At 40.7% G+C, this 24,424-nt stretch overlaps 1 protein-coding gene across 1 annotated transcript in view; it reads right to left on the reverse strand.

The window, feature by feature from the left end:
• Positions 1 to 1,506: 1,506 nt before the first annotated feature.
• The window catches only part of LOC109899746 (wings apart-like protein homolog), a 33,461-nt gene continuing 10,543 nt past the window's right edge, over positions 1,507 to 24,424 (reverse strand). Inside the window, exons 6-20 of the mRNA XM_020495241.2 lie at positions 20,727 to 20,822; positions 12,553 to 12,717; positions 10,950 to 11,086; positions 10,635 to 10,746; positions 10,165 to 10,398; positions 9,954 to 10,065; positions 6,802 to 6,899; positions 6,562 to 6,638; positions 6,141 to 6,313; positions 5,769 to 5,884; positions 5,165 to 5,419; positions 4,830 to 5,043; positions 4,638 to 4,726; positions 3,600 to 3,695; positions 1,507 to 3,480 (exon numbers count right to left, since the gene is read on the reverse strand). Of these exons, the coding sequence (XP_020350830.1) occupies positions 3,415 to 3,480; positions 3,600 to 3,695; positions 4,638 to 4,726; positions 4,830 to 5,043; positions 5,165 to 5,419; positions 5,769 to 5,884; positions 6,141 to 6,313; positions 6,562 to 6,638; positions 6,802 to 6,899; positions 9,954 to 10,065; positions 10,165 to 10,398; positions 10,635 to 10,746; positions 10,950 to 11,086; positions 12,553 to 12,717; positions 20,727 to 20,822 (2,040 nt within the window). The 3' untranslated portion in view covers positions 1,507 to 3,414. The remainder of the gene's footprint in view (positions 3,481 to 3,599; positions 3,696 to 4,637; positions 4,727 to 4,829; positions 5,044 to 5,164; positions 5,420 to 5,768; positions 5,885 to 6,140; positions 6,314 to 6,561; positions 6,639 to 6,801; positions 6,900 to 9,953; positions 10,066 to 10,164; positions 10,399 to 10,634; positions 10,747 to 10,949; positions 11,087 to 12,552; positions 12,718 to 20,726; positions 20,823 to 24,424) is intronic.

Below are 24,424 nucleotides of genomic sequence, written 5' to 3' on the forward strand. Positions count from 1 at the left end.
TAGGAGTGGAGCTAGGCACTGCAGGGCCTGGATTCACCTCTACATCGCCAGAGGAACATAGGAGGAGTAGAATAAGGGTACGGCTAAAAGCTATGAGAATTGGTCGTCTAGAACGTCTGGAACATAGAGTAAAAGGAGGTTTCTGGGGGCGATAAAATAGCATCAAGGTATAATGTACAGACAAATGTATGGCAGGATGTGAATACAGTGGAGGTAAACCTAGGTATTGAGTGATGAAGAGAGAGATATTGTCTCTAGAAACATCGTTGAAACCAGGAGATGTCATTGCATGTGTGGGTGGTGGAACTAATAGGTTGGATAAGGTATAGTGAGCAGGACTAGAGGCTCTACAGTGAAATAAGCCAATAAACACTAACCAGAACAGAAATGGACAAGACATATTGACATTAAGGATAGGCATGCTTAGTCGAGTGATCAAAAGGGTCCGGTGAGTGGAGAGGTTGGTTGGTGATTTAGACAGCTAGCCAGGGCATCGGTAGCAAGCTAGCATAGGATGGAGGTCTGTTAGCCACCCCTTACGTTCCGTCAGTAGATTAGTGGGGTTCCGTGTGGTAGAGGGGATTAATCCAAATCACACAACAACAACAAAAATAAAAACAATAGATATAGTTATAGAGGCCCAAGAAGAAAATATAATAATAATAATTTAAAAAATAATTTAAAAAAAATAATAATAAAAAATTGTCCGATTGTCTATTCAGATAGCAGCCGGTAAGACAGCTAACGGTTAGCAGGCCGCAGATGGGCGTTCAGGTAACGTCGCGACGGAGGAGCCGGCCGAATAACTCCTTCGGGTAGATAACGTCGGCAGTCCAGTTGTGAAGGCCCGGTGGGGCTCCGCGAAGGCAGTAAAACGGGTCCGGATAGGTGACTGCAGCCCAGGTGTGATTGATGGAACTCAGGAGTGATTGACGGAGCTTGCTAGCTCCGATGGTCACACGGATAGCAGCTAGCTAGCTGTGAGATCCGGGTATGAATGTCCAGGGACATGGAGAGAAAAATTGGTCCGGTATGTTCCGTTCCGAGCCGCGCTGCGCCGTACAGAACTGGCGATAGATTTTCGAGCTAAAGGATAGCTGATGACCACAAACCGTGGTTAGCTGAATATTAACGATTTGCCAGTAAAGGAGCTAACTAGCTTCTGAACTAGCTTCTGGATTAGCTTCTGGCTAGTTTCAGGCTAGCTTCTTGGAGTTTCTGGCTAGCTTCTTGGAGGATTACAGATCTGAGGTAAATAATACTTTTTTATAAATATACATTGGTGAGGCGGGTTGCAGGAGAGTGTTTTGAAGATGAGTTGATGGAAAATAAAAATAAAATGTATGTGAAAAAGTTGTAAATATATATATATACAGGACACGACAAGACGAGGACAAAAGACGTCTGAACTGCTATGCCACCTTGGAGAATGGCAATGGCAATGGCAAAGTATGGTAATGGCAGAATGGATACAAGTATTTCTCAAAAAATACATGAGAAAGATACAGTAGTATACTGAAAGTAGCAACTTTTTATTTGAGTTACAATTCTTTACATGTAGCCAAAGAATGTCTTCAAAACCAGTACAAACATTTTTTGCCTTGCAGTTGTCTTTTTTTATACATTTTTTGTTTTTACTTCAAATGACAACTGAGAAATGTTGTATAAAATAAAAATATCAGCTTCAGAAAAGTAGTCTAGCATTCTAACATCCATTAACCACTATTTACAGATGTTTTTATTTACATTCTGAAATTCCATCCATGACCAGATTTGCAAATCAACTCACAAGAAACAAGTCTGTTCGACTGCAGCTCTACAAATCAGAGGGAAATGACATGAAACGGCTATCAGTATAGCTGTCAGTCAAACACTATCTTCTTGGAGGACAAGGACTAGTTATAGTATAGCTGGAAGGATGTTAAGGGGATTCACCACTCAGAGTAGGAAGGTCAGGTACAACTAGACATAAGACACAAAGCCAACCACTACCACCACTTGTGTAGAGCCGAAAGGATATGCATAAAAATATATGGTAGCAACTTCACTTTTCCCTGTTAGGCTAGGTAGAATTTTACCATCCAGTCCTCTCAGACCTCCACAAGTACCTAGGGGGTTGGGGCTAGGACAGGGGTCACCAACACAGGGTACTAGGTATATAGGCTTGCAATCCAGCCTTGCAGTAACAATTGATTAGATTTGATCTTTATTATATATATATATTAATCAGGTGTGTTATTGCAGGACTGGATGGACCCTGCAGCTCTCCAGGACCAGGTGTTCGTTCCGGATAGGCACTACTTGAAGTGGTTAGATACAATGCCCACAGAACAAATGTTACAATATAATAGGCAAAGAACACGCCTTTTCAGTGAGGATTATGCCAGTTGGCTGAGGTTTGGTTATTATTAATGTCAGGCCGGTTTACCAAGGACTCTCTGAGTCTAATAAAACCGTATATACAGCAGTTATTATACCCAGCCACTTCAAGTGACATGTTCAGTGGAACATGTAAAAGGTAAAGAAGTGCACAGAGACTTGAAACATCTTAAGCAGCATCAGATCTGGATCATTAATGGTAAAATAAATACATGAAAACCACAATCATTAAAATCATCTGAACTGCTATTTTAAAAACAAACAAAACTCAATTTCTTTACTGTAAAGTCAAATTGGGAAAGGCAGGAAGGAAAACAATGCCAAGTGCCATTATTTAAAAACAAAGATTTAAATAACATTAACAGTCATCCAGAGCTGCTGAGCTCTTTTAAATCTATTTAGATTGTTAAATGACATGCCATTCTAAGAACTTAAACAAGCATGATGCACTGAAGAAAAAAATATTTCAACAGAGGTGAATTTCGACATGACAGTAAGCTTATACAGATAATGGACATATTCAGAGCTGAAGCTTAGCGAGAACTACAGGGGTCTTCCACAATGACCTTCCCTTTTCTACAACCGTCAGAGGCAAACATGTAAATGGCTACACTGATCTTTTGCATTCAACCATTCCACACAACTTAACAGACATTGTTGACATGTGTCCATGAGTGCTATTTTCAAGCTAATCAATGATTACATCCTTGATTCAATATATATTTTTTTAAATACAAAAACTCACTCCACATGCCAGCAGTCTCAAGCTGTCCTCTGCAACTAGGAATCTTACCAGTAGTTGGATGGTGTGAAGATTTAAAACAGCATTGATTAAAATCAATGGTACATGTTTACGTGGCTTTGGTTCAGAAAGTGCTGAGTTTGTGTGTCTTGCTCTTCAGAATGAGGACGCAGGTTGAAGCGTTGCCGGGGAACACTGTTGACCTCTGGTGGATTCTCTGTACAGCCCCTCCTGCTGGGGTTGCCAGATCTAGCAGGACCGTTATGTGCAGTCAGAGTGCAAAGAAGGATTAGCTAACAGTGCTCCAGGTAGTCTATGACACGAGAGATGGATTTATGCCCTGTGGTTCCAAATGCACACTGTTGAAAAAGAGAGGGCGGAAAGCAAGTTAGCTTGTATTGTGTTTGTGTGTCTGTTATATATTGTTTTAAGTCATGTGAGACGCTAGGCCATTATCAAAAAGACATTTCCCACTTACAGTGAGGTTCATGAAATTCAAGAACTTCTTCAGCATTTCCGTCATGATGGAGAAATCTCCCTTGGGTAGGTTTCCCCGCACATTAATCACATTAACCTGAGGAGAGATGAGCAAATACACATCAAGTGGCAATCTGCAACATTTTCCTCTCGCCGAAAATATATGTGCAACCAGCTACAAAACCTGAGCAATGACAAGTTTGGTTTTTGAGTCCGGAGACCTCTTGATCAACTCTGCACCGATGTAGGTGGAGCAGAATATCAGTGTCACAATGAGATGTTTAAGGGAGTAGGATACTAGCTTTTCCCACAGATTTCCATTTAGCAATAGGCTACAACGAGACACTTAAGCTTCAAACTAAGTTTTTTTAATGTGAATGTATTGTTTCATTATGTTCTGTTTAATAGCTAACTATTAACACAAGTGAATTCTGAAACCGCATTATGCATCAGTGATCAGGTTCACTTTTATTTTGTAATGTTTCCTTCTAAAGTCCCACTCCTCTTGTACTTGTGTTTGTTCATTGGACAGGACAGAGGTAAAGAGGAAAGAGAGAGTTGCTGAAATGAAAGTGGGCCGGATCCGAACACATGCTGCAGCGGTATATGGAAGCAGCGTCTTAGACCACGATCATATCCTCTTTAATTCACCATGAACAAAGTACCGCACTGCAGCTGCCTTACCGTTTCACTTATTTGTTAATATGTATACTTTATTTATTTTGTAACTAATATTGTAATAGCCTTTCGCTACACCCGCAATAACATCTGCTAAACACGTGGACGTATGTGACCAATACATTTGATTTGACAAGCTTCAACTTCACGCACAAGTGTGAAGCACACTAAGAGATCTGTGATCAAGACAGAAGAATGGCACTGGTTTGCAGAAGCCTATACTTCAATCCTGCAAGCTCAGAAATCAAGCCCTTAATTGATTCATTGAATCAGGTGTGTGGGTGCTGAGATGGAACAAAAGCCTGCACCCCCAATGGCAGGATCGAGGAACAGGGTTATAGCTCATTTGCCGGAAGCTTACCTGACTGCCCTGACACAGACAGCCCAGGAGCAGAGCTGTGTAGGAGGCCACGATGCTGTCCTCCATGTGCTTCCCAGCATGCTGTAGAGCTACAACACCAGAGCGAGAACAACACTCAACATGGAGCAATGATAGCATTGAAAATTGCTGTTGCAAAAATAGGATTTTACACACAGAGACACACATCTTTACCTTTGTTGAGGTCCAGCTCTTCCTCTTCCTCCTCTTTCTTTGTGTCCTTCTCCTTGTCATTTTCACTGTCGTTCGTTTCCGTGGCGACCCACTGGATCTCGCCCGACGTCTCCTGCCACTCCCCGCTCTGGTCCTGGGGTTTGGGCGCCTCACTGATGAGGTCATCAGTCTGCGCCTCGGCCAATATGGCCGCTCGCTCCCGCTCCAGGAAGAACTGTGGACGGAGGAAAAGACAGACACAAAATCACAAGAGTAACTCAATTTCCTGTGTTATTTGGCCTCATTTCTCTGTAAGTTATTCTGAAGTCATGATGTAGTTATAACAAAACTCTTACCTGCACCAGAGCAGCCAGGGCACCCGAGGAAGAGTCCTTGGTCTTCTCCTCAGCACCCTCTGAAGGAGCTGCTGTAGGTGGCTCTGCCCCGTTCTCGATCTCTGTAGAGGCTGGGACTGGTTCAGGGGTCTGGGTCTCATCTCCTCCTGTCTCTCCCTGGCTGCATTCAGGGCTGGTTGTGTTGAACTCCATGTCCACCAGACTGTGGCGGTTCTTTGCACTGTACTCCACCAGGTTAATCAGCAGCCCCAAGCCCTGTACCAGCACACACACCGGACGAGAGATGCTGTTAAAAAAAGCACTCAAGGACATACACTTCAATAAGATCCATAACATAACATTGTGAGTACAAACAACCCTGAAATTACTACATTGAAGCTTCGGTTTTAATAACTACTTAGTCATTCATTAAGATTAGAGGACTGACCAAATATTTTGGCATTCAAGCTATTGTCAGCGTTCAAGGTCTCCTCAACCTGTGGGCACTTCAAATAAAGTGGGTACAAAGGACCCACATTTTTCAGAGATCGTACAGGTAATTGGATTTGTGTAATCATTTACATAAAGGCCTCTCACACACACACACACACACACACACGCTCACCAGGACTCGGATGTCAAATCGTTGTTCCTGAGGTATGTAGCGTGGGACCCGTAGGACGCAGTTGAGTGCTGTGATGATAAGCTGGTCCTGCTCTCCAGTCTTAGTGCTTCCCCACTCTAAAAACCACAGTACAGTCCATAGTTACCACAGACCCTCCACCCTGCAGTAGTCAGCTGTGGCCTGAGACCAGTCAGGCTTAAGTACTACAGCCCGAACGCACCAAGAAGGTGTGTGTTATGGGGACTCTAGCACAGCTGTGATGAGGTCCGTGCGACAACGGAGAGCAGAGAGCACAAGGCACTAGCTAGGGACCGCAATGCGCTAGCTACAGTGTTGCCGAATGTAGAAGTCGTGCTGATGCAGTGATATTACCATTGTCGTGGGTGAGGTTGAGCAGAACCCCTATGACAGCCCTCATGCAGTCCTCCACGGCCTTGCCCACGTTGCTAAAGCTGGAGTGGGGCAGCGCTGTGCCTGACGAACACAAAGAGCTGTTCACCTCCCGGCTGTAGTGCTGGATCATGTCCACACAGTACCGCAAACCTCTGAGTGAGAAATGAGATTAGAGATTAGATCATACAAATTAAATGGGACTTCCTTGGCCACCTAAGGGTGTCAAAGCTTCTGAGTCCCAGAAAAACTGAAGGCACAGAGATTTAACACAGGGTCCTTTACGGGGACTGGTCTCTATACTAGTATACTAGAGGTGGGGACTGGGCAGAGCGAGAAGAGGTGGAGTGAAAGATCAGGGCTCAGTCACCAAAAGATGAGCATGTGTTCCAGTCGCTCTCACCTGGCAGAGGACATTATGAGCTGAGAGTCCTTGTAGGCGATCAGGTAGCCCTGGTTCTCTGGGTTCTGGACAGTCACCTGTAATGGAAGGACAGAAAGACATTGAAATACCTTTTAAAATGGTCAAATAAAAAGTGGTTAGATGAGGCTGAGAGTGCAGTCTATTTACTTTCCCATTTTGTACTCAATGAATGGATTTAAAACATCTGAGCCTACTAACACTCCTTGATGTTGTACTTACACTCTCTAGTACTCTTAGACACCTCTCTGCCCCCCATAGCGACGACACCAGCTTCTCCTTGTCATCCTCTTGGCTCAGGTTCTGGACACATTCTTTTACTGCAGGAGACACACACAATGAATGAATGACTGAATGAATGAACATACATACAGTTGAAGTCGGAAGTTTACATACACTTAGGTTTGAGTCATTATTAATGGAGTCAGATTATTTCACTTATAATTCACTGCATCACAATTCCGGTGGGTCAGAAGTTGACTGTGCCTTTAAACAGCTTGGGAAATTCCAGAAAATAATGTCATGGCTTTAGAAGCTTCTGATTGACTCAAATGATGCCAATTAGCCTATTGGAAGTGTATCTGTGGATGTATTTCAAGGCCTACATTCAAACTCAGTGCCTCTTTGCTTGACATCATGGGAAAATCAAATGAAATTAGCCTAGACCTCCACAAGTCTGGTTCATCCTTGGGAGAAATTTCCAAACGCCCGAAGATACCACGTTCATCTGTACAAACAATAGTACGCAAGTATAAACACCATGGCACCACACAGCCATCATACCGCTCAGGAAGGAGACGCGGTCTGTCTCCTGGAGATGAACGTAATTTGGTGCGAAAAGTGCAAATCAATCCCAGAACAACAGCAAAGGACCTTGTGAAGATGCTGGAGGAAATGGGTACAAAAGTATCTATATCCACAGTAAAACAAGTCCTACATTGACATAACCTGAAAGGCTGCTCAGCAAGGAAGAAGCCACTGTTCCAAAACAGCCATAAAAATGCCAGACTACGGTTTGCAACTGCACATGGGGACAAAGATTGCACATTTGGAGAAATATCCTCTGGTCTGATGAAACAAAAATAGAACTGCTTGGCCAAATGACCATCGTTGTGTTTGGGGGAAAAAGGGAGAGCTTTGCAAGCCGAAGAACACCATCCAATCGTGAAGCATGATGTAAACTTCTGACCCGCTGGGAATGTGATGGAAGTAATAAAAGCCTAAATAAATCACTCATTACTATTATTCTGATATTTCACATTAAAATAGTGGTTTTTACTAGGATTAAATGTCAGAAATTGTGAAACTGAGTTGATATGTATTAGGCTAAGGTGTATGTAAACTTCTGACTTCAACTGTATGTATGTCAGAATAATAGTAGAGAGTGATTTATTTCAGCTTTAATTTCTTTAATCACATTCCCAGTGGGTCAGAAGTTTATATTCACTCAATTAGTATTTGGTAGCATTGCCTTTAAATTGTTTAACTTGGGTAAAATCTTTCAAGTAGCCTTCCGCAAAAAGTTAGGTGAATTATGGCCCATCCCTCCTGACAGATCTGGTGTAACTGAGTCAGGTTTGTAGGCCTCTTTGCTCGCACATGTTTTTCAAGTTCAGCCCACAAATTCTCTATAGGATTGAGGTAAGGGCTTTGTGATGGCCACTCCAATACCTTGACTTTGTTGTCCTTAAGCCAACTTGCCACAACTTTGGAAGTATGCTTGGGGTCATGGACCCAGCTTGGACCCATTTTCGACCAAGCTTTAACTTCCTGACTGATGTCTTGAGATATTGCTTCAATATATCCACATCATTTTCATTCCCCATGATGCCATCTATTTTGTGAAGTGCACCAGTCCCTCCTGCAGCAAAGCACCCCCACAACATGATGCTGCCACCCCCATGCTTCACAGTTGGGATGGTGTTCTTCGGCTTGCAAGCCTCCCCCTTTTCCCCCAAAACATAACGATGGTCATTTGGCCAAGCAGTTCTATTTTTGTTTCATCAGACCAGAGGACATTTCTACAAAAAGTACAAACTTGTTTTACAGTGGATTTAGATACTTTTGTACCAGTTTCCTCCAGCATCTTCACAAGGTTATTTGCTGTTGTTCTGGGATTGATTTGCACTTTTCACACCAAAGTACGTTCATCTCCAGGAGACAGAACGCGTCTCCTTCCTGAGCAGTATGACAGCTAAGTGGTCCCATGGTGTTTATACTTGCATACTACTGTTTGTACAGATGAACGTGGTACCTTCAGGCACTTGGAAATTGATCCCACGGATGAACCAGACAACTGGAGGTGATAAAAAAAAAAAAATCTGAGGTCTTGGCTGATTTCTTTTGATTTTCCCATGATGTCAAGCAAAGAGGCACGGAGTTGGAAGGTAGACCTTGAAATACATCCACAGGTACACCTCCAATTGACTCAAATTATGTCAATTAGCCTATCAGAAGCTTCTAAAGCCATGACATAATTTTCTGTAATTTTCCAAACTGTTTAAAGGCACAGTCAACTTAGTGTATGTAAACTTCTGACCCAATGAAATTGTCTGTAAACAATTGTTGGAAAAATTACTTTTGTCATGTACAAAGTAGATGTCCTAACTGACTCCCCAACTCTACAGTTTGCTAACAAGACATTTGCAGAGTGGTTGAAAAACGAGTTTTAATGACTCCAACCTAACTGTACATATACACACCTACTCCTACAAGGATTTTTCTTTAGTTTTACTATTTTCTACATTGTAGAATAATAGTGAAGACATCAAAACTATGAAATAACACATATGGAATCATGTAGTAGCCAAAAATGTGTTATACAAATCAAAATATATTTGAGATTCTTCAAATAGCCACCCTTTGCCACTCTTGTCATTCTCTCAAACAGCTTCACCTGGAATGCTTTTCCAACAGTCTTGAAGGAGTTCCCACATATGCTGAGCACTTCTTGGCTGCTTTTTAAAATTATAAACTTGGATTAGCTAACACAACATGCCATTGGCACCATCATAGGCATGATGGCTGCTGATAATGGGCCTCTGTACGCCTATGTAGATATTTCATACATTTATAAAAGTAATCTACCGTTTCCAGCTACAATAGTCATTTACAACATTAACAATGTATACATTGTATTTCAATTTTATGTTATTTTAATGTACAAAAAAGGATTTTCTTTCAAAACAAGGGCATTTCTAAGTGACCCTAAACTTTTGAACGGTAGTGTATATGCCAATGAATATAGCCTAACAAAGTGAGTTGAACTTGATAAGATGCAACTGTCACAACTAGGACAACTAGAAAAAGTATGCTTCTGGCGCAGAAAGCTGCTCCGACAGTTCAACAGAACATGCACGCACACAAACACCCACCTTTGTCTACAATGTGGTCCAAGCCTCCCAGTAAGCGCAGCTCCTCTTTGAACCAGTCGCCGGCTCTCTTTGAGGTCAGCGACAACAGGGTCTCCATGGCCAAGTGACACGACTGCAAAACAAACAAAATAAAGTGCTGTAGAACTCCAACCCACAATCATCATCAATATAAATATTAAACATAATCATTATTCTGATTGTCCCTGCATACCGTGATGTTCTCCAGGTCCAGGTGCTTGTTGTGGACCGTCTCACACAACTTGCGAATCTTCTCCTTGACCTTGGTCATCTCCTTGGCAGTCAGCTGGTCCTGGTGGTGGCCCGAGTGGTCATGCTCCAGCTCCAACAGTCTGATCATCAACTCCAGACTGGCCCGGTCCAGGTCCATGTTCAACCGGTCTCTGCTTAGAATGTACATTAGAGAGGCCGTACACAGGGCAAGGTTCTGGAGACGAGTGAAGGGAGAGCGGGTAGGGGCAACAATGAGTTCAGAAGCAACTGGTGGCAGGGGAAGTCCTTGAATCTTTCCCTTATATATTCAAATAGCAAACTTTTAAGTATCTACAGGACAAATAGTAGGTCATGCGGCCACCACAAATAAGCAGAGGGAGGTTAATTGTAACCCTACTGAAGCCCTTTATTTTGGGTCAATTGTGGTTGTAGATTAGAACAGATTCCTACCGGATGCTGCGGGGCATCATTCAACATCTTGAAGACCTGAGCCACCTTCCCTCTGGCCCGTAGGTGCATCCGGAAACTGGGCATTGCACACCTTGCAGCTAGACTGATTATACTAGACAGAGAGCAAGAGAGGGGGAGGTTGTTTAAAGAAGTTCAGAGGAGAAGAGTACATAGAAGATTAAGTGGACAAGTATAAATAATACTAAATCTGCTCATGTCTTCTAGACTTGAGCATATAGCTGGAAATGTATTGAACGGATGTTAAATCAGGTAAGATCCTTCCGAGGTGGATAATTTTGAGTGGATTTGTCTTACCTAAGGCACCGTGTGTTGAGTGGCTGGCTGCTCTTCAGGCCAGTCTCCAGGTACTCAAAGTCGTCAGTAAACTCCTGGTTCTCACCAAACTCTACCACATCGTTGAAGTGCTTCACATTATGCACAACCGTGTACAGCTGCAAGGGGGAGCAATAATGACATGATGAGTGACATTTACACAAGCAAATGGTACCGAGCATAGAGCAACAATATCCACCTATTTCTTTTTTTGGGGCTGCCTATGTCCAAACAGTAAAATACATTTAAAAAAAAATATTTTTACATTTCAGGGATGGAAAAATGTTTGGTGTAAACTTAAACAAGATATAAAGTATGAAGAAAAGATAAATCAATCTATATATTTTTTAAAAACATCCTATTTGAGAATAAAAGTTTAGTCAATAAGAATAAGAATATAAAATTAAAAAATGATGCATTCAGGAGGATTTTTGCCATGGCATGGGCTCCCATTGATTTTGTTATAATGACAGCATAAGTTATGGCAAAATGTGTAGAATTGCAGGAAATTAGCTTAAAAACGGCTATATTTTGTCATTGGGCCAACAGGAGGGCCTCTACAATGTCCGGTCGGCGACGCCCCCCTCATGCCTTCTGCCACGTCCAACCACCCAAGACTCGTTTTGATCCAGAAAAAAACCCGATATTTAAAATAGAAGGAATATTATCCAATGCAAGTTCCAAAATGTTTCTCTGTGTATTCATGTGTGTCCAGAAAAGGAAAGAAAAGTCACCCAGCATGCAAAGCAGCTCCACTCCATCAGTTCTATTAGCTGACTGGGATAATACCCCCTCATCAAGAACACCGCTGGGAGTAGAAGTGTCTGATCAGGTGTGTGTTTGCTTGCTAGAGATTAGACCATGTCTGTGTTTACTGGCAAGTGATTGGACCTAGGCACGCGATTGTGTGTGTGGCCAAGGAACTGCCCAACGAGATAGCTTAGCTTGAGTCCCAATTGGCAAGGGGGATGTGCAGCTAACCGTCTGGTCAAGAACCAGAAGGCGGATCTGCTAGCTATAGCTAGGCCTTAAAGGGGGGCTGAACTTCCCGATTCGGCTTGGTTATAAGAAATGCAGCCGCTTGATTGAATACTTAGGTGATGCCAGCTGTGGTCAGGATTGAAATAAACCCAACCCAAGGAAAACTGTTACAGTACCCTTCATTTCGTGACACAACATTTTTTCCTATCATCTCGCAAATCTCTGTTTAGGACGAGATTGACTTCGTGACCAAAGTTATCCTATTTACACTTTGTCGTACACTCATAACGATGCCACATAGGCCATTTTTTAAACGAGAAGTTGCTTTGTAGGGGCAGTGGTGCTTTAATAAAACAAGATGCTCCTCAGGCCATGGCCAGCCCATGCTGTGTTTTAAATGAACAAAGACAAGCTTTACACTGCGCTCCAAATGGACATTAACAGGCTAAACTGTGTCTGAAATGAATAATGAGCCTAATAAATCTCTAACAGCATGCAAACAAGTTGTGAAAATAGCAGATGAGTGTTTGGGGCATGTTTACAGTGAAAAGATAATGTTGACTGTCTTGAGGGCGTGAAGTATCCCCCAGCATGGCTGGCTCACCTCCTTGTGTTCTTTTCTGCATTTGAGGGCCGTGACGATGTCCTGGTAAGGCTGAGTGGGGATGGTCACAGACTTGATGACTTTGGGCGGTGGGGGAGGAGCTTTGAACAGACCGTCATCCTTGTGGGAGTTGGTGTCCTTGCTGCTTCCGCTCAATACGCTGGCCTGGAGAGTCAAAAAGCAGAAAACATTTGAAAAAGTTAAAAAGACAAACAACTTTCATTCCAGTTGCCCTTATCTGAATTGTTTTCAGGTCTTGACTAAACAGAATATGGTTAATATTGATTTAGATTTCCTCCTCTGAAATTTAATTTAGGTGAGGCTGCTATTGGGTTAATGTAGGGCTGTACGATTATTCCAATTTTAATAAACATTGCGATATTGACATGTGCAATATCCATATCGCAAGAGGCTGTGATATTTTGAAGGGAGTGGCTCCTAATCCGTGACCAGATTTTATATACATGAGCACGCAAATTCTCGCAGTATCTCGTGGGAATTTGGGACTTCAAAATAAGATGCAAGGTTCTAATAAGTGCCATTGTGTAGAAATGGCAAAGAAAATACTGTTTGATGAGCTAAGTTAGCTAGCAAGTTATACCAGTTATCAAATAGGTTCTAGCTAGCTTTGCATGCATGGCAGGACCAGCGTTGTCAAAGAAGTTAGACCATCTCTGGTGTCATGTCAACATTACAACTAGAGGTCGACCGATTATGATTTTTCAACGCTGATACCGATTACTGGAGGACCAAAAAAGCCGATACCGATTACTGGAGGACCAAAAAAGCCGATACCGATTACTGGAGGACCAAAAAAGCCGATACCGATTACTGGAGGACCAAAAAAGCCGATACCGATTACTGGAGGGCCAAAAAAGCCGGTACCGATTACTGGAGGACCAAAAAAGCCGATACCGATTACTGGAGGACCAAAAAAGCCGATACCGATTAAATCGGACGATTTTTATTTATTTATTTGTAATAATGACAATTACAACAATACTGAATTAACACTTATTTTAACTTCATATAATACATCACTAAAATCTCTTTAGCCTCAAGTAGATAATGAAACGTTCAATTTGGTTTAAATAATGCAAAAACAAAGTGTTAGAGAAGAAAGTAAAAGTGCAATATGTGCCATGTAAGAAAGCTAACGTTTCCGTTCCTTGCTCAGAACATATGAAAGCTGGTGGTTCCTTTTAACATGAGTCTTCAATATTCCCAGGTAAGAAGTTTTAGGTTGTAGTTATAGGAATTATAGGACTATTTCCCTCAAAACCATTTGTATTTCATTAACCTTTGACTATTGGATGTTCTTATATGCACTTTAGTACTGCCAGTGTAACAGTATAGCTTCCGTCCCTTCCCTCGCTCCTCCTTGGGCTCGAACCAGCAACACAACGACAACAGTCACCATCGAAGCAGCGTTACCCATGTAGAGCAAGGGGAACAACTACTAGAAGGCTCAGAGCGAGTGACATTTGAAACGCTATTAGCGCGTGCTAACTAGCTAGCCATTTCACTTCGGTTACACCAGCCTCATCTCGGGAGTTGATAGGCTTGAAGTCATAAACAGCGCAATGCTTGACGCACAACGAAGAGCTGCTGGCAAAACGCACGAAGGTGCTGTTGAATGAATGTTTACGCGCCTGCTTCTGCCTACCACCGCTCAGTCAGATACTTGTATGCTCAGTCAGATTATATGCAACGCAGGACACGTTAGATAATATCTAGTAAGATCATCAACCATGTGTAGTTAACTAGTGATTATGATTGTTTTTTATAAGATAAGTTTAATGCTAGCTAGCAACTTACCTTGGATAACTGCATTCGCGTCTCATGCAGTCTCCTTGTGGAGTGCAACGAGAGAGAGGCAGGTCGTTATTGCGTTGGACTAGTTAACTAAGGTTGCAAGATTGAATCCCCGAGCTGACAAGGTGAAAATCGGTCGTTCTGCCCCTGAACGAGGCAGTTAACCCACCGTTCCTAGGCCGTCATTGAAAATAAGAATGTGCTCTTAACTGACTTGCCTAGTTAAATAAAGATATAAAAAATAAACATATATATATATATATATATATATATTTCTTTTTTTTTTTATCGGCGTCCAAAAATACAGATTTCCGATTGTTATGAAAACTTGAAATTGGCCCTAATTAAATCGCCCATTCCGATTAATCGGTCGACCTCTAATTACAACCAGGACGGACTGTCCAATGGGAAGCTAAAATGCCGGCACAGACACAGCTCTCATGCAATGCAAAGACCTTTTATTATCTGTAGTTAATAATAGTCAGTACACATAAATTTACATAGCCATGAGCGAGCATGTCGTAAACTGTAAAGTAGCTAGCTAGATGTGTCATCTCCATTAGCTATACATCTAGCCATCACATAAAAAAATGCATACAACAAAATGTCTCAATACACAGCATTTTTTGTCCACAATCTCTGAGATTTGGCTCGTAGTTCTTGCACAGGAAAGAAGTGGACACAGAACACAACAAACAGTAAACAGCGTGGGTAGATAAAAATGGTTAGAGAGAAATCAACCATACGACCACTACAAAGTGTCATCGTATACCCACAGATCAAATTGATTTTAACAGTATTGATAGAGTCCACTAGTTTACGCAACATGTCACTATTGCATATGACTTGTATATATTAACATATCTGGGAAATCTATGAATCTGTTAGACAGACATTCTCTGTAAACTGATTTGCATTTCTGGGGTGAGGTGGGGCTAACATAAGAAATGGCAATCCAGTAGATATTGAAATAGAACATACTTTGTGAAATCAAATGTCTTCTTACACGAGGATGGGAGAATGCAACCCATCTTACATAAAACCAGTCATTAAAAAGATTCTGAAGTACGCCCCTACCTGCTGATCATAAAAAAATGAAGATAATTATACCCCAAAATAGATTGAATGGGCATGTCATTTACACAGTACTGATGAAAAATCTAGAACATTGACCTAAATATGGGTATACGAAAACAACTAGTGGTCACCGGGTTTTTCATCCTTGGTCACTAGCCATCATAAATGTGTATCCCCTCTTCACAAACTTGATGTTGGATGGGTCCCCTTTCCTATGCCCAAAAAAACTCAACTACAGATTTTATGCACTAGCATGCAATGAGATATAGTTGAAGCGGGTATTTACTTTGCAACATGTTTGTCATTGACAAACAAAATATAATTGTATGAGCTATACATCTGTGTACTGCTGTTTTTGTACCCATCTACTAGCTAGCTAGATGGGGAGGTCCAGTTCCAGAGGCTGTCCGTTCTGCATGCCTTCTTGATTTCGATACAATGTGTCGTCATACATTTGTGCATGCACAAACTACTAGCTAGCTAGATGGGGAGGTCCAGTTCCAGAGGCTGTCCGTTCTGCATGCCTTCTTGATTTCGATACAATGTGTCGTCATACGTTTGTGCATGCACACTGGTAGCCTAACTGTCATAGCCATCTTTCTAACCAACTTAGCTCATCAACAAGTATTTTCTTTGCTATTTCTGCACGATGGCACTTATTAAAGCCTTGAATCTCATATGGACCTCAGTCACCACTGGCCAGCTAGCTAGCCACGTAGCCAGCAGGGTTGCATCAGTTTCCATTGGAGTAGAGCTTGCTAGGCTGGCTAGCTAACCGAGCTGATGATCATGTAGAATCCTATGATGACTAGCTAGCTAATGTCTATATACCATAGTCATGGATTTGCAAGATCAAGAAAATGGTACTGAATGCATGTCAAAATCAAGTTTCTTGCTTAGTGACATTGTGAATATCATATTTTTGGCATTTAACTACCGGTATGTATCTAATCTGGTTTGGGCATGAGGAAATGAGTCCATTTCCAAATTCCCACTAGATACTGCAAGAATTTGCACACTTGGATACAGAGCCTCAGAAATATAAGATCTGGATTATAAGATCCCTCCCTATTTTGAAATTACACTTAGCTGTCTAACATCCGTTTGTTTTGTTTTACTTTATTGCTCGAGTTCCCACTCATTGCTCCTCTTTTTTCTGCTTCCCAGTCCCACACACCAAGCCCCACCCACTGTCACTCAAGCAGGCAGTCGCTCGTGCTCAAGATTCACTCCGCATACATTGAGCAAAATAAGCATGCAGTCAAGATTTTTTCAAACCAAGAACGACGCAGCTTTTCACTTTGCTTATTCTGCAAAACGCTAGTTAGTTGATTTTAGCAAGCTGCAGATGTTGCCAAAAATTGTGATAGCTAATGATTAGTATTAGGGGCTAACTAGCTGGCTCGCTAAATCCACTGAGAAACTTTTGCTATAATATACAGGCTATAATATACAGTGTCTGTGGGAGTATATCAGCATTGATTGTGCAACAACTTGTTCTTAGAGAGGAAAAGGCAAAGAATATTCTAAAAGAATCTGTCTGAATGTACCTATTTAAAATCTAATTAGGTTCCCCTTGGAAACACTGACCAACACTTTGCTTCCTACTCTGTCACAACTATAGAATTAAAATACTAGAATGGACATGAACCTTATGATAGTCAAAAGGTCATCCCTTTGGTCAACCATGGTTTTCCAAAGCTGTGTAAAATAATACATTTTAAGAAAGTATCTGCACTATATGTTTGTTAGCTAGCTAGCCAGCCAGTTTAAGAGGAATTATTCCATTAATGTTTCAAATGAACTGCCAATGTGCCAACATTCCATTCAAACAATGCCATCAATCCACAGCCATACACTGGCTGAAATCAGTTGATGGTAGGACATAAAACAAGTTGTAAATGCAACAAGTACTGATATTGTATCATCAAATAGCACTCAACTTTCCAAGAAAACAAAAAATGAGACATTTATGGTCAGTTTACATATATTTGAAAAAGGCTATTTATACAGAACATTTATATGACCATATTTTAGGTTGACAATTCTATTACACAATTTGATATATCACATGCCTTACTATTATTTTCCTGCATAAGAAAAAAAACTGGATTATGCCTCTACTGCCATTCAGTAATTTATTTTCTAGTAATTTTCTAGTAATTTAATAGACCAATTCAGATATTTTTGGCATTTAACTACCGGTATGTATCTAATCTGGTTTGGGCATGAGGAAATGAGTCCATTTCCAAATTCCCACTAGATACTGCAAGAATTTGCACACTTGGATACAGAGCCTCAGAAATATAAGATCTGGATTATAAGATCCCTCCCTATTTTGAAATTACACTTAGCTGTCTAACATCCGTTTGTTTTGTTTTACTTTATTGCTCGAGTTCCCACTCATTGCTCCTCTTTTTTCTGCTTCCCAGTCCCACACACCAAGCCCCACCCACTGTCACTCAAGCAGGCAGTCGCTCGTGCTCAAGATTCACTCCGCATACATTGAGCAAAATAAGCATGCAGTCAAGATTTTTTCAAACCAAGAACGACGCAGCTTTTCACTTTGCTTATTCTGCAAAACGCTAGTTAGTTGATTTTAGCAAGCTGCAGATGTTGCCAAAAATTGTGATAGCTAATGATTAGTATTAGGGGCTAACTAGCTGGCTCGCTAAATCCACTGAGAAACTTTTGCTATAATATACAGGCTATAATATACAGTGTCTGTGGGAGTATATCAGCATTGATTGTGCAACAACTTGTTCTTAGAGAGGAAAAGGCAAAGAATATTCTAAAAGAATCTGTCTGAATGTACCTATTTAAAATCTAATTAGGTTCCCCTTGGAAACACTGACCAACACTTTGCTTCCTACTCTGTCACAACTATAGAATTAAAATACTAGAATGGACATGAACCTTATGATAGTCAAAAGGTCATCCCTTTGGTCAACCATGGTTTTCCAAAGCTGTGTAAAATAATACATTTTAAGAAAGTATCTGCACTATATGTTTGTTAGCTAGCTAGCCAGCCAGTTTAAGAGGAATTATTCCATTAATGTTTCAAATGAACTGCCAATGTGCCAACATTCCATTCAAACAATGCCATCAATCCACAGCCATACACTGGCTGAAATCAGTTGATGGTAGGACATAAAACAAGTTGTAAATGCAACAAGTACTGATATTGTATCATCAAATAGCACTCAACTTTCCAAGAAAACAAAAAATGAGACATTTATGGTCAGTTTACATATATTTGAAAAAGGCTATTTATACAGAACATTTATATGACCATATTTTAGGTTGACAATTCTATTACACAATTTGATATATCACATGCCTTACTATTATTTTCCTGCATAAGAAAAAAAACTGGATTATGCCTCTACTGCCATTCAGTAATTTATTTTCTAGTAATTTTCTAGTAATTTAATAGACCAAATCAGAATATTTTTTAACAAAGCCGTTCTGGTAGTTTCGGGTTCCGCATTTCAAAGCATAGGAAGTCATATGCAGACCACCGCCGGACTAGCTAGATTATCTAATGCATAATGAATCTATTCAGTTTTCTAGCATTTATATACAATCATCAACACTACTCTTGTTATCAAGTGTCCATTTTTCTGGAGGTCAGCCAGATAGCTTGTTTGCTTCGTTCATGGAGGAAATGCTAGCTAGCTACATTGCGGCTGACCTGTATGCTAGCCAGGGACATGTATTTATATGCATACATTTTTTAAATAACAAATAAAAAAAACACATAGCCAGCCAGCTAGCTCTAATTACAATGTTGGATAGCTAAAATCGGTTCCATCTATCTCACCATATTTTAACTTACCCAATCTTCAGCCACTGGCACTTTGCAGCATCCATTACTCAAAAACAGTAACGTTAGCTAGTTCATCTGTAGCCCTCAACTACCTAGCTAGTTAGCTAGCTAGCTGAGTTCCAGTTATTGTCGTTATTTTTCAGCCATCTTGTTGGAACACCGAATGACCACAAGCTGCCTGCCAGTGGGTGCAGTAGCTAGCTAGTCCTGCCTTGCCATTGCATTGGCTATCTTGCCAGCACGCATGGATGAATGCAGATGTTAGTCATGTAAAGTTAGCAAGCAAAGACAACCCTCATTTTCAATTAATAAGATGGCTTGGTAGCTACATCAGCACACAAATATATCCTTACCCAGTGTCGATGATGGTTCCATAGCCTGCCATTCGCTGAGCTGGGGCTATGAGGTTATCAGGAAGTGTACTAGCTAGCTACTTGTCTGGCATAAGCCTAGCCTACATGTTGACCTATAATCATTGCAATTTGTTTTGCTCTGCTAGCCATCTAGCTACCAGGTTTGGACTAGTTGCCTGCTTAATTGCTAGTAACTGAATGTTATACATAGAAAATAACCTCTGTTTAAAATATTATTATTTATTGACTGTAATATCCATCTATGAATGAGTGAACAGGAAGGCTACCATTGTTCGTTGTTTATTGAAAACAAACCGGTTTTGGACTTAGTCAACTAATGTGAGGCTGTGTCCCCCGAGTGGCACAGTGGTCTAAGGCACTGCATTTCAGCGCTTGAGGTGTCACAACAGACCCTGGTTCGATGTGATTGGAGTTCCATAGGGCGGTGCACAATTGACCCTGCGTCGTCTGGGTTTGGCCGAGGTAGTCAGTCATTGTAAAATAAGAATTTGTTCTTAACTGACTTGCCTAGTTAAATAAAGGTTCAATAAATAAATAAATAAATATCTGCTTGATCATTTCAAGATTACACCATGAAATAGCACTGCGAAATTGCAATAACATAATCAAAGTCGGTTTTGCCGGCTCCTTACCTACGTGATTACTGATTTGTAAATACAGAGCACAACCATACAGAGAATCATGCACAGAATGCAACATTCTCCACGCGGAACTACATCCGTTGTGAGACATTGTGATCTCTCATATAGGATCTCTATGGTTACAACCATCTCCTCCATTAGTTTTTTCATTTGTTGTAATGCCAAACAAAAACAACATTCCAAGTGCACACTTGTCCAAACACACAATTTGAATGACCATTCTATTTCAGCTTACCCAAGCTGTTTTCATCTAAAATTGCAAGTAAAAATGTAATTACCTTCCAATATCGTGCAGCCCTAGGTCAATGCATTATTCTAGGACAACACATTGTTAGACAACACATGGTTATCTTCATGCTAGAGATAGCAAATTCAATAGAGAGGGAGAGAGAGAGAGAGAATGTGTGTGCCTTGCTAGTGTCCTAGAGTAGTTCTCACCGGAGCAGTGTGCGCGCGGGCCAGGGGTGGCATCGGCATCTCTTCAGGCTCGGGCTGGTTCCAGTGGCGGGCATTGTACACAGCTTTAGCAGGGGACTGCACACAACAAAAACAACCACAGATCCAGGGTAAGTACAGTAGCAGTAGAAATGATGACAGAGGTTTCAGTAGCAGTGGATAGGATTTAACATGAATGCCTAAAACCAAAGACATACTTGACCTGTGTCCTCAGTTTTGGGAACAGTGAGCAAGACACACATCTGACGTGTTGTTATTATTAGCATCATAATCACCATATGAGCGGAATGGTGGAGACTGCTGAACGCAACTTCATAACGTCTACACTTATGACCCTGCATGGCTCGTTTCATCAACAAGTTGCTTTCAGAATCAGACTCCAGGACAAAAATGGCCAACTAGACCTAGGTCACTTCATTTACCAGAAACTAGACTACTTCCAAAATAAATACATAAATCCCCTATATTTCCACTCTGAGACATTTATGTTCATCCAATCTTATCATTCTAGCCTATCCAGACTCTGAGGAAGCTCACTTCGTCATTATCAAAACATTAGATCTGATAGAGTGGTGAGTTGGTGATGGAAGGAATACAAAAGCAAAAAAGCAAATGCAAAAAATCTGAGCTACTTGTATGTCTAAATTATCTTAATTTCCTAGGTAGACCTTTCAGTATGTTCTAACATTGCATTCTAATGAAAAACCATACATTTTTGAAGTAGTCCAGAGCATGTCCTGAATAGGAAATGGCCTATATTGAGAGGATGTTATGATTATATAACCCATAAACCATGCTTCTATCCAACAATGTGAGTTAAGTACATGTCAGAAACTCATGACAGGCCTGATGGAAACAGCAAATATCTGTAAACTTCCCAAATGTCGACAAAACAAAACACACTACACAGGGGTGGATCATATTTAGTCTGTTAAATAGATAATGTGACAAATGACATTGGAAATGCTTTTTTGCGCAATTGTTGGTCAAATAACATAGGGTCGGGACAATACCAGTATTGCGATACTCGTTAGTATCGTGACAAGGGAAAAAAACATGATTCAGATTTAACTTTTTGGGAAAACAGCACTAATGTTTGAAACAAACATCTGTTGTCATTCAGATTCATATTCACATTTATTTATTTATTTTCCAAGCTATAGCACAATATTTTACATACAGCAGGTTTTTAAAGAACCAAATAGTTTGGTGAGCTTTGTGTTTCCATGGGAAAAAATATTGCGATACTGGTATCGACCCGGCCCTAGAACAACCCTAACGTCGAAGTAAACTGCAGTCACACGATGCTATGTTGTGTGGTCCACTAGGACATGGAAAAGCATGCACAGTTTATTACTTAGGCTACATATGAAATAAATGGATGTTGAACTTAACAGGGTGGTGAAAGTGCACAGCAATGAACTTGGTGCTCATTTCCCAGAAATATAATTATGTATAAAAGTCTTCATTTGTATAATGGTGACATGATTATCGGTGCTTGTCTGCCAAATAAAATTATTGCGCTCTGATCCAGTCTCATCATGTACAGTTGAAGTCGGAAGTTCACATACACCTTAGCCAAATACATTTAAACAATTCCTGACATTTAATCCTTGTAAACATTCCCTGTCTTAGGTCAGTTAGGATCACAGCTTTATTTTAAGAATGTGAAATGTCAGAATAATAGTAGAGTAGAGGTCGACCGATTATGATTTTTCAACGCCGATACCGATTATTGGAGGACCAAAAAAAGCAGATACCGATTAATCAGACTATTTTTTTAATGTAATTTGTAATAATGACAATTACAACAATACTGAATGAACACTATTTTAACTTAAAATAATACATCAATAAAATCAATTTAGCTTAAAATAATTAATGAAACAATTTGGTTTAAAAAATGCAAAAGCAAAGTGTTGGAGAAGAAAGTAAAAGTGCAATATGTGTCATGTAAGAAAGCTAACGTTTCAGTACCTTTCTCAGAACAGGAGAACATATGAAAGCTGGTAGCTACTTTTAACATGAAACTTCAATATTCCCAGGTAAGAAGGTTTAGGTTGTAGTTATTATAGGAATTATAGGACTATTTCCATACCATTTGTATTTCATTAACCTTTGACTATTGGATGTTCTTATAGGCACTTTAGTATTGCAGGTGTAACAGTATAGCTTCCGTCCCTCTCCTCGCTCCTACCTGGGCTCGAACCAGGAACACATCAACAACAGCCACCCTCGAAGCAGCGTTACCCATCGCACCACAAAAGCCGCGGCCCTTGCAGAGCAAAGGGAACAACCACTCCAAGTCTCAGAGCGTGTGTCGTTTGAAATGCTATTAGCGCACACCCCGTTAATTAGCTAGTCATTTCACATCGGTTACACCAGCCTAACCTCGGGAGTTGATAGGCTTAAAGTCATAAACAGGTGCTGGCAAATGCACGAAAGTGCTGTTTGAATGAAAGCTTACGAGCCTGCTGGTGCCTACCATCGCTCAGTCAGACTGCTCTATCAAATCATAGACTTAGTTGTAACATGATAGCACACAGAAATACAAGCATTAGGTCATTAATATGGTTGAATCTGGAAACTATCATCTTGAAAACAAGACGTTTATTCTTTCAGTGAAATACGGAACCGTTCCGTATTTTATTTTACCTTTATTTAACTAGGCAAGTCAGTTAAGAACAAAAGTGGGTTAACTGCCTGTTCAGGAGCAGAACGACAGATTTGTACCTTGTCAGCTCAGGGGTTTGAACTTGCAACCTTACGGTTACGAGTCCAACGCTCTAACCACTAGGCTACCCTACCACCCCACTCTAACGGGTGGCATCCTTAACTCTAAATATTCCAATATTCCTGTTACATTGCACAACCTTCAATGTTATGTCATAATTACGTAGCATTCTGGCAAATTAGGTGGCCCAAACTGTTGCAAAAACACTGACTCTGCGTGCAATGAACGCAAGAGAAGTGACAGAATTTCACCTGGTTAATATTGCCTGCTAACCTGGATTTCTTTTAGCTAAATATGCAGATTTAAAATGTATACTTCTGTGTATTGATTTTAAGAAAGGCATTGATGTTTATGGTTAGGTACACATTGGAGCAACCATACGCACCGCATCGATTATATGCAACGCAGGACACGCTAGACAAACTAGTAATATCGTCAACCATGTGCAGTTAACTAGTGATTTTGATTGATTGTTTTTTTTATAAGATAAGTTTAATGCTAGCTAGCAACTTACTTATTTTACTACATTCGCGTAACAGCAGTCTCCTCGTGGAGTGCAATGAGAGGCATTGAAGATTAAATAAAAAAAGGTGTTAAAGAAATCTGACAAAACGGTGTCCAAAAATACCGATTTCGAGTGTTATGAAAACTTGATATATGCCCTAATTAATTGGCCATTCAGATTAATCGATTGACCTCTCGTAGATAGAATGATTTATTTAATCTTTTACTTCTTTCATCACATTCACAGAAGTTTACATACACTCAACTAGTATTTGGTAGCCTTCCACGAGCATCCCACAATAAATTGGGTGAATTTTGGCCCATTCCTCCTGACAGAGCTGGTGTAACTGAGTCAGGTTTGTAGGCCTCCTTGCTCGCACACGCCTTTTCAGTTCTGCCCACAAATGTTCTATGGGATTGAGGTAAAGGCTTTGTGATGGCC

This window comes from Oncorhynchus kisutch, linkage group LG11 (assembly GCF_002021735.2).
Source record: "Oncorhynchus kisutch isolate 150728-3 linkage group LG11, Okis_V2, whole genome shotgun sequence".
Lineage (NCBI taxonomy): Eukaryota > Metazoa > Chordata > Actinopteri > Salmoniformes > Salmonidae > Oncorhynchus > Oncorhynchus kisutch.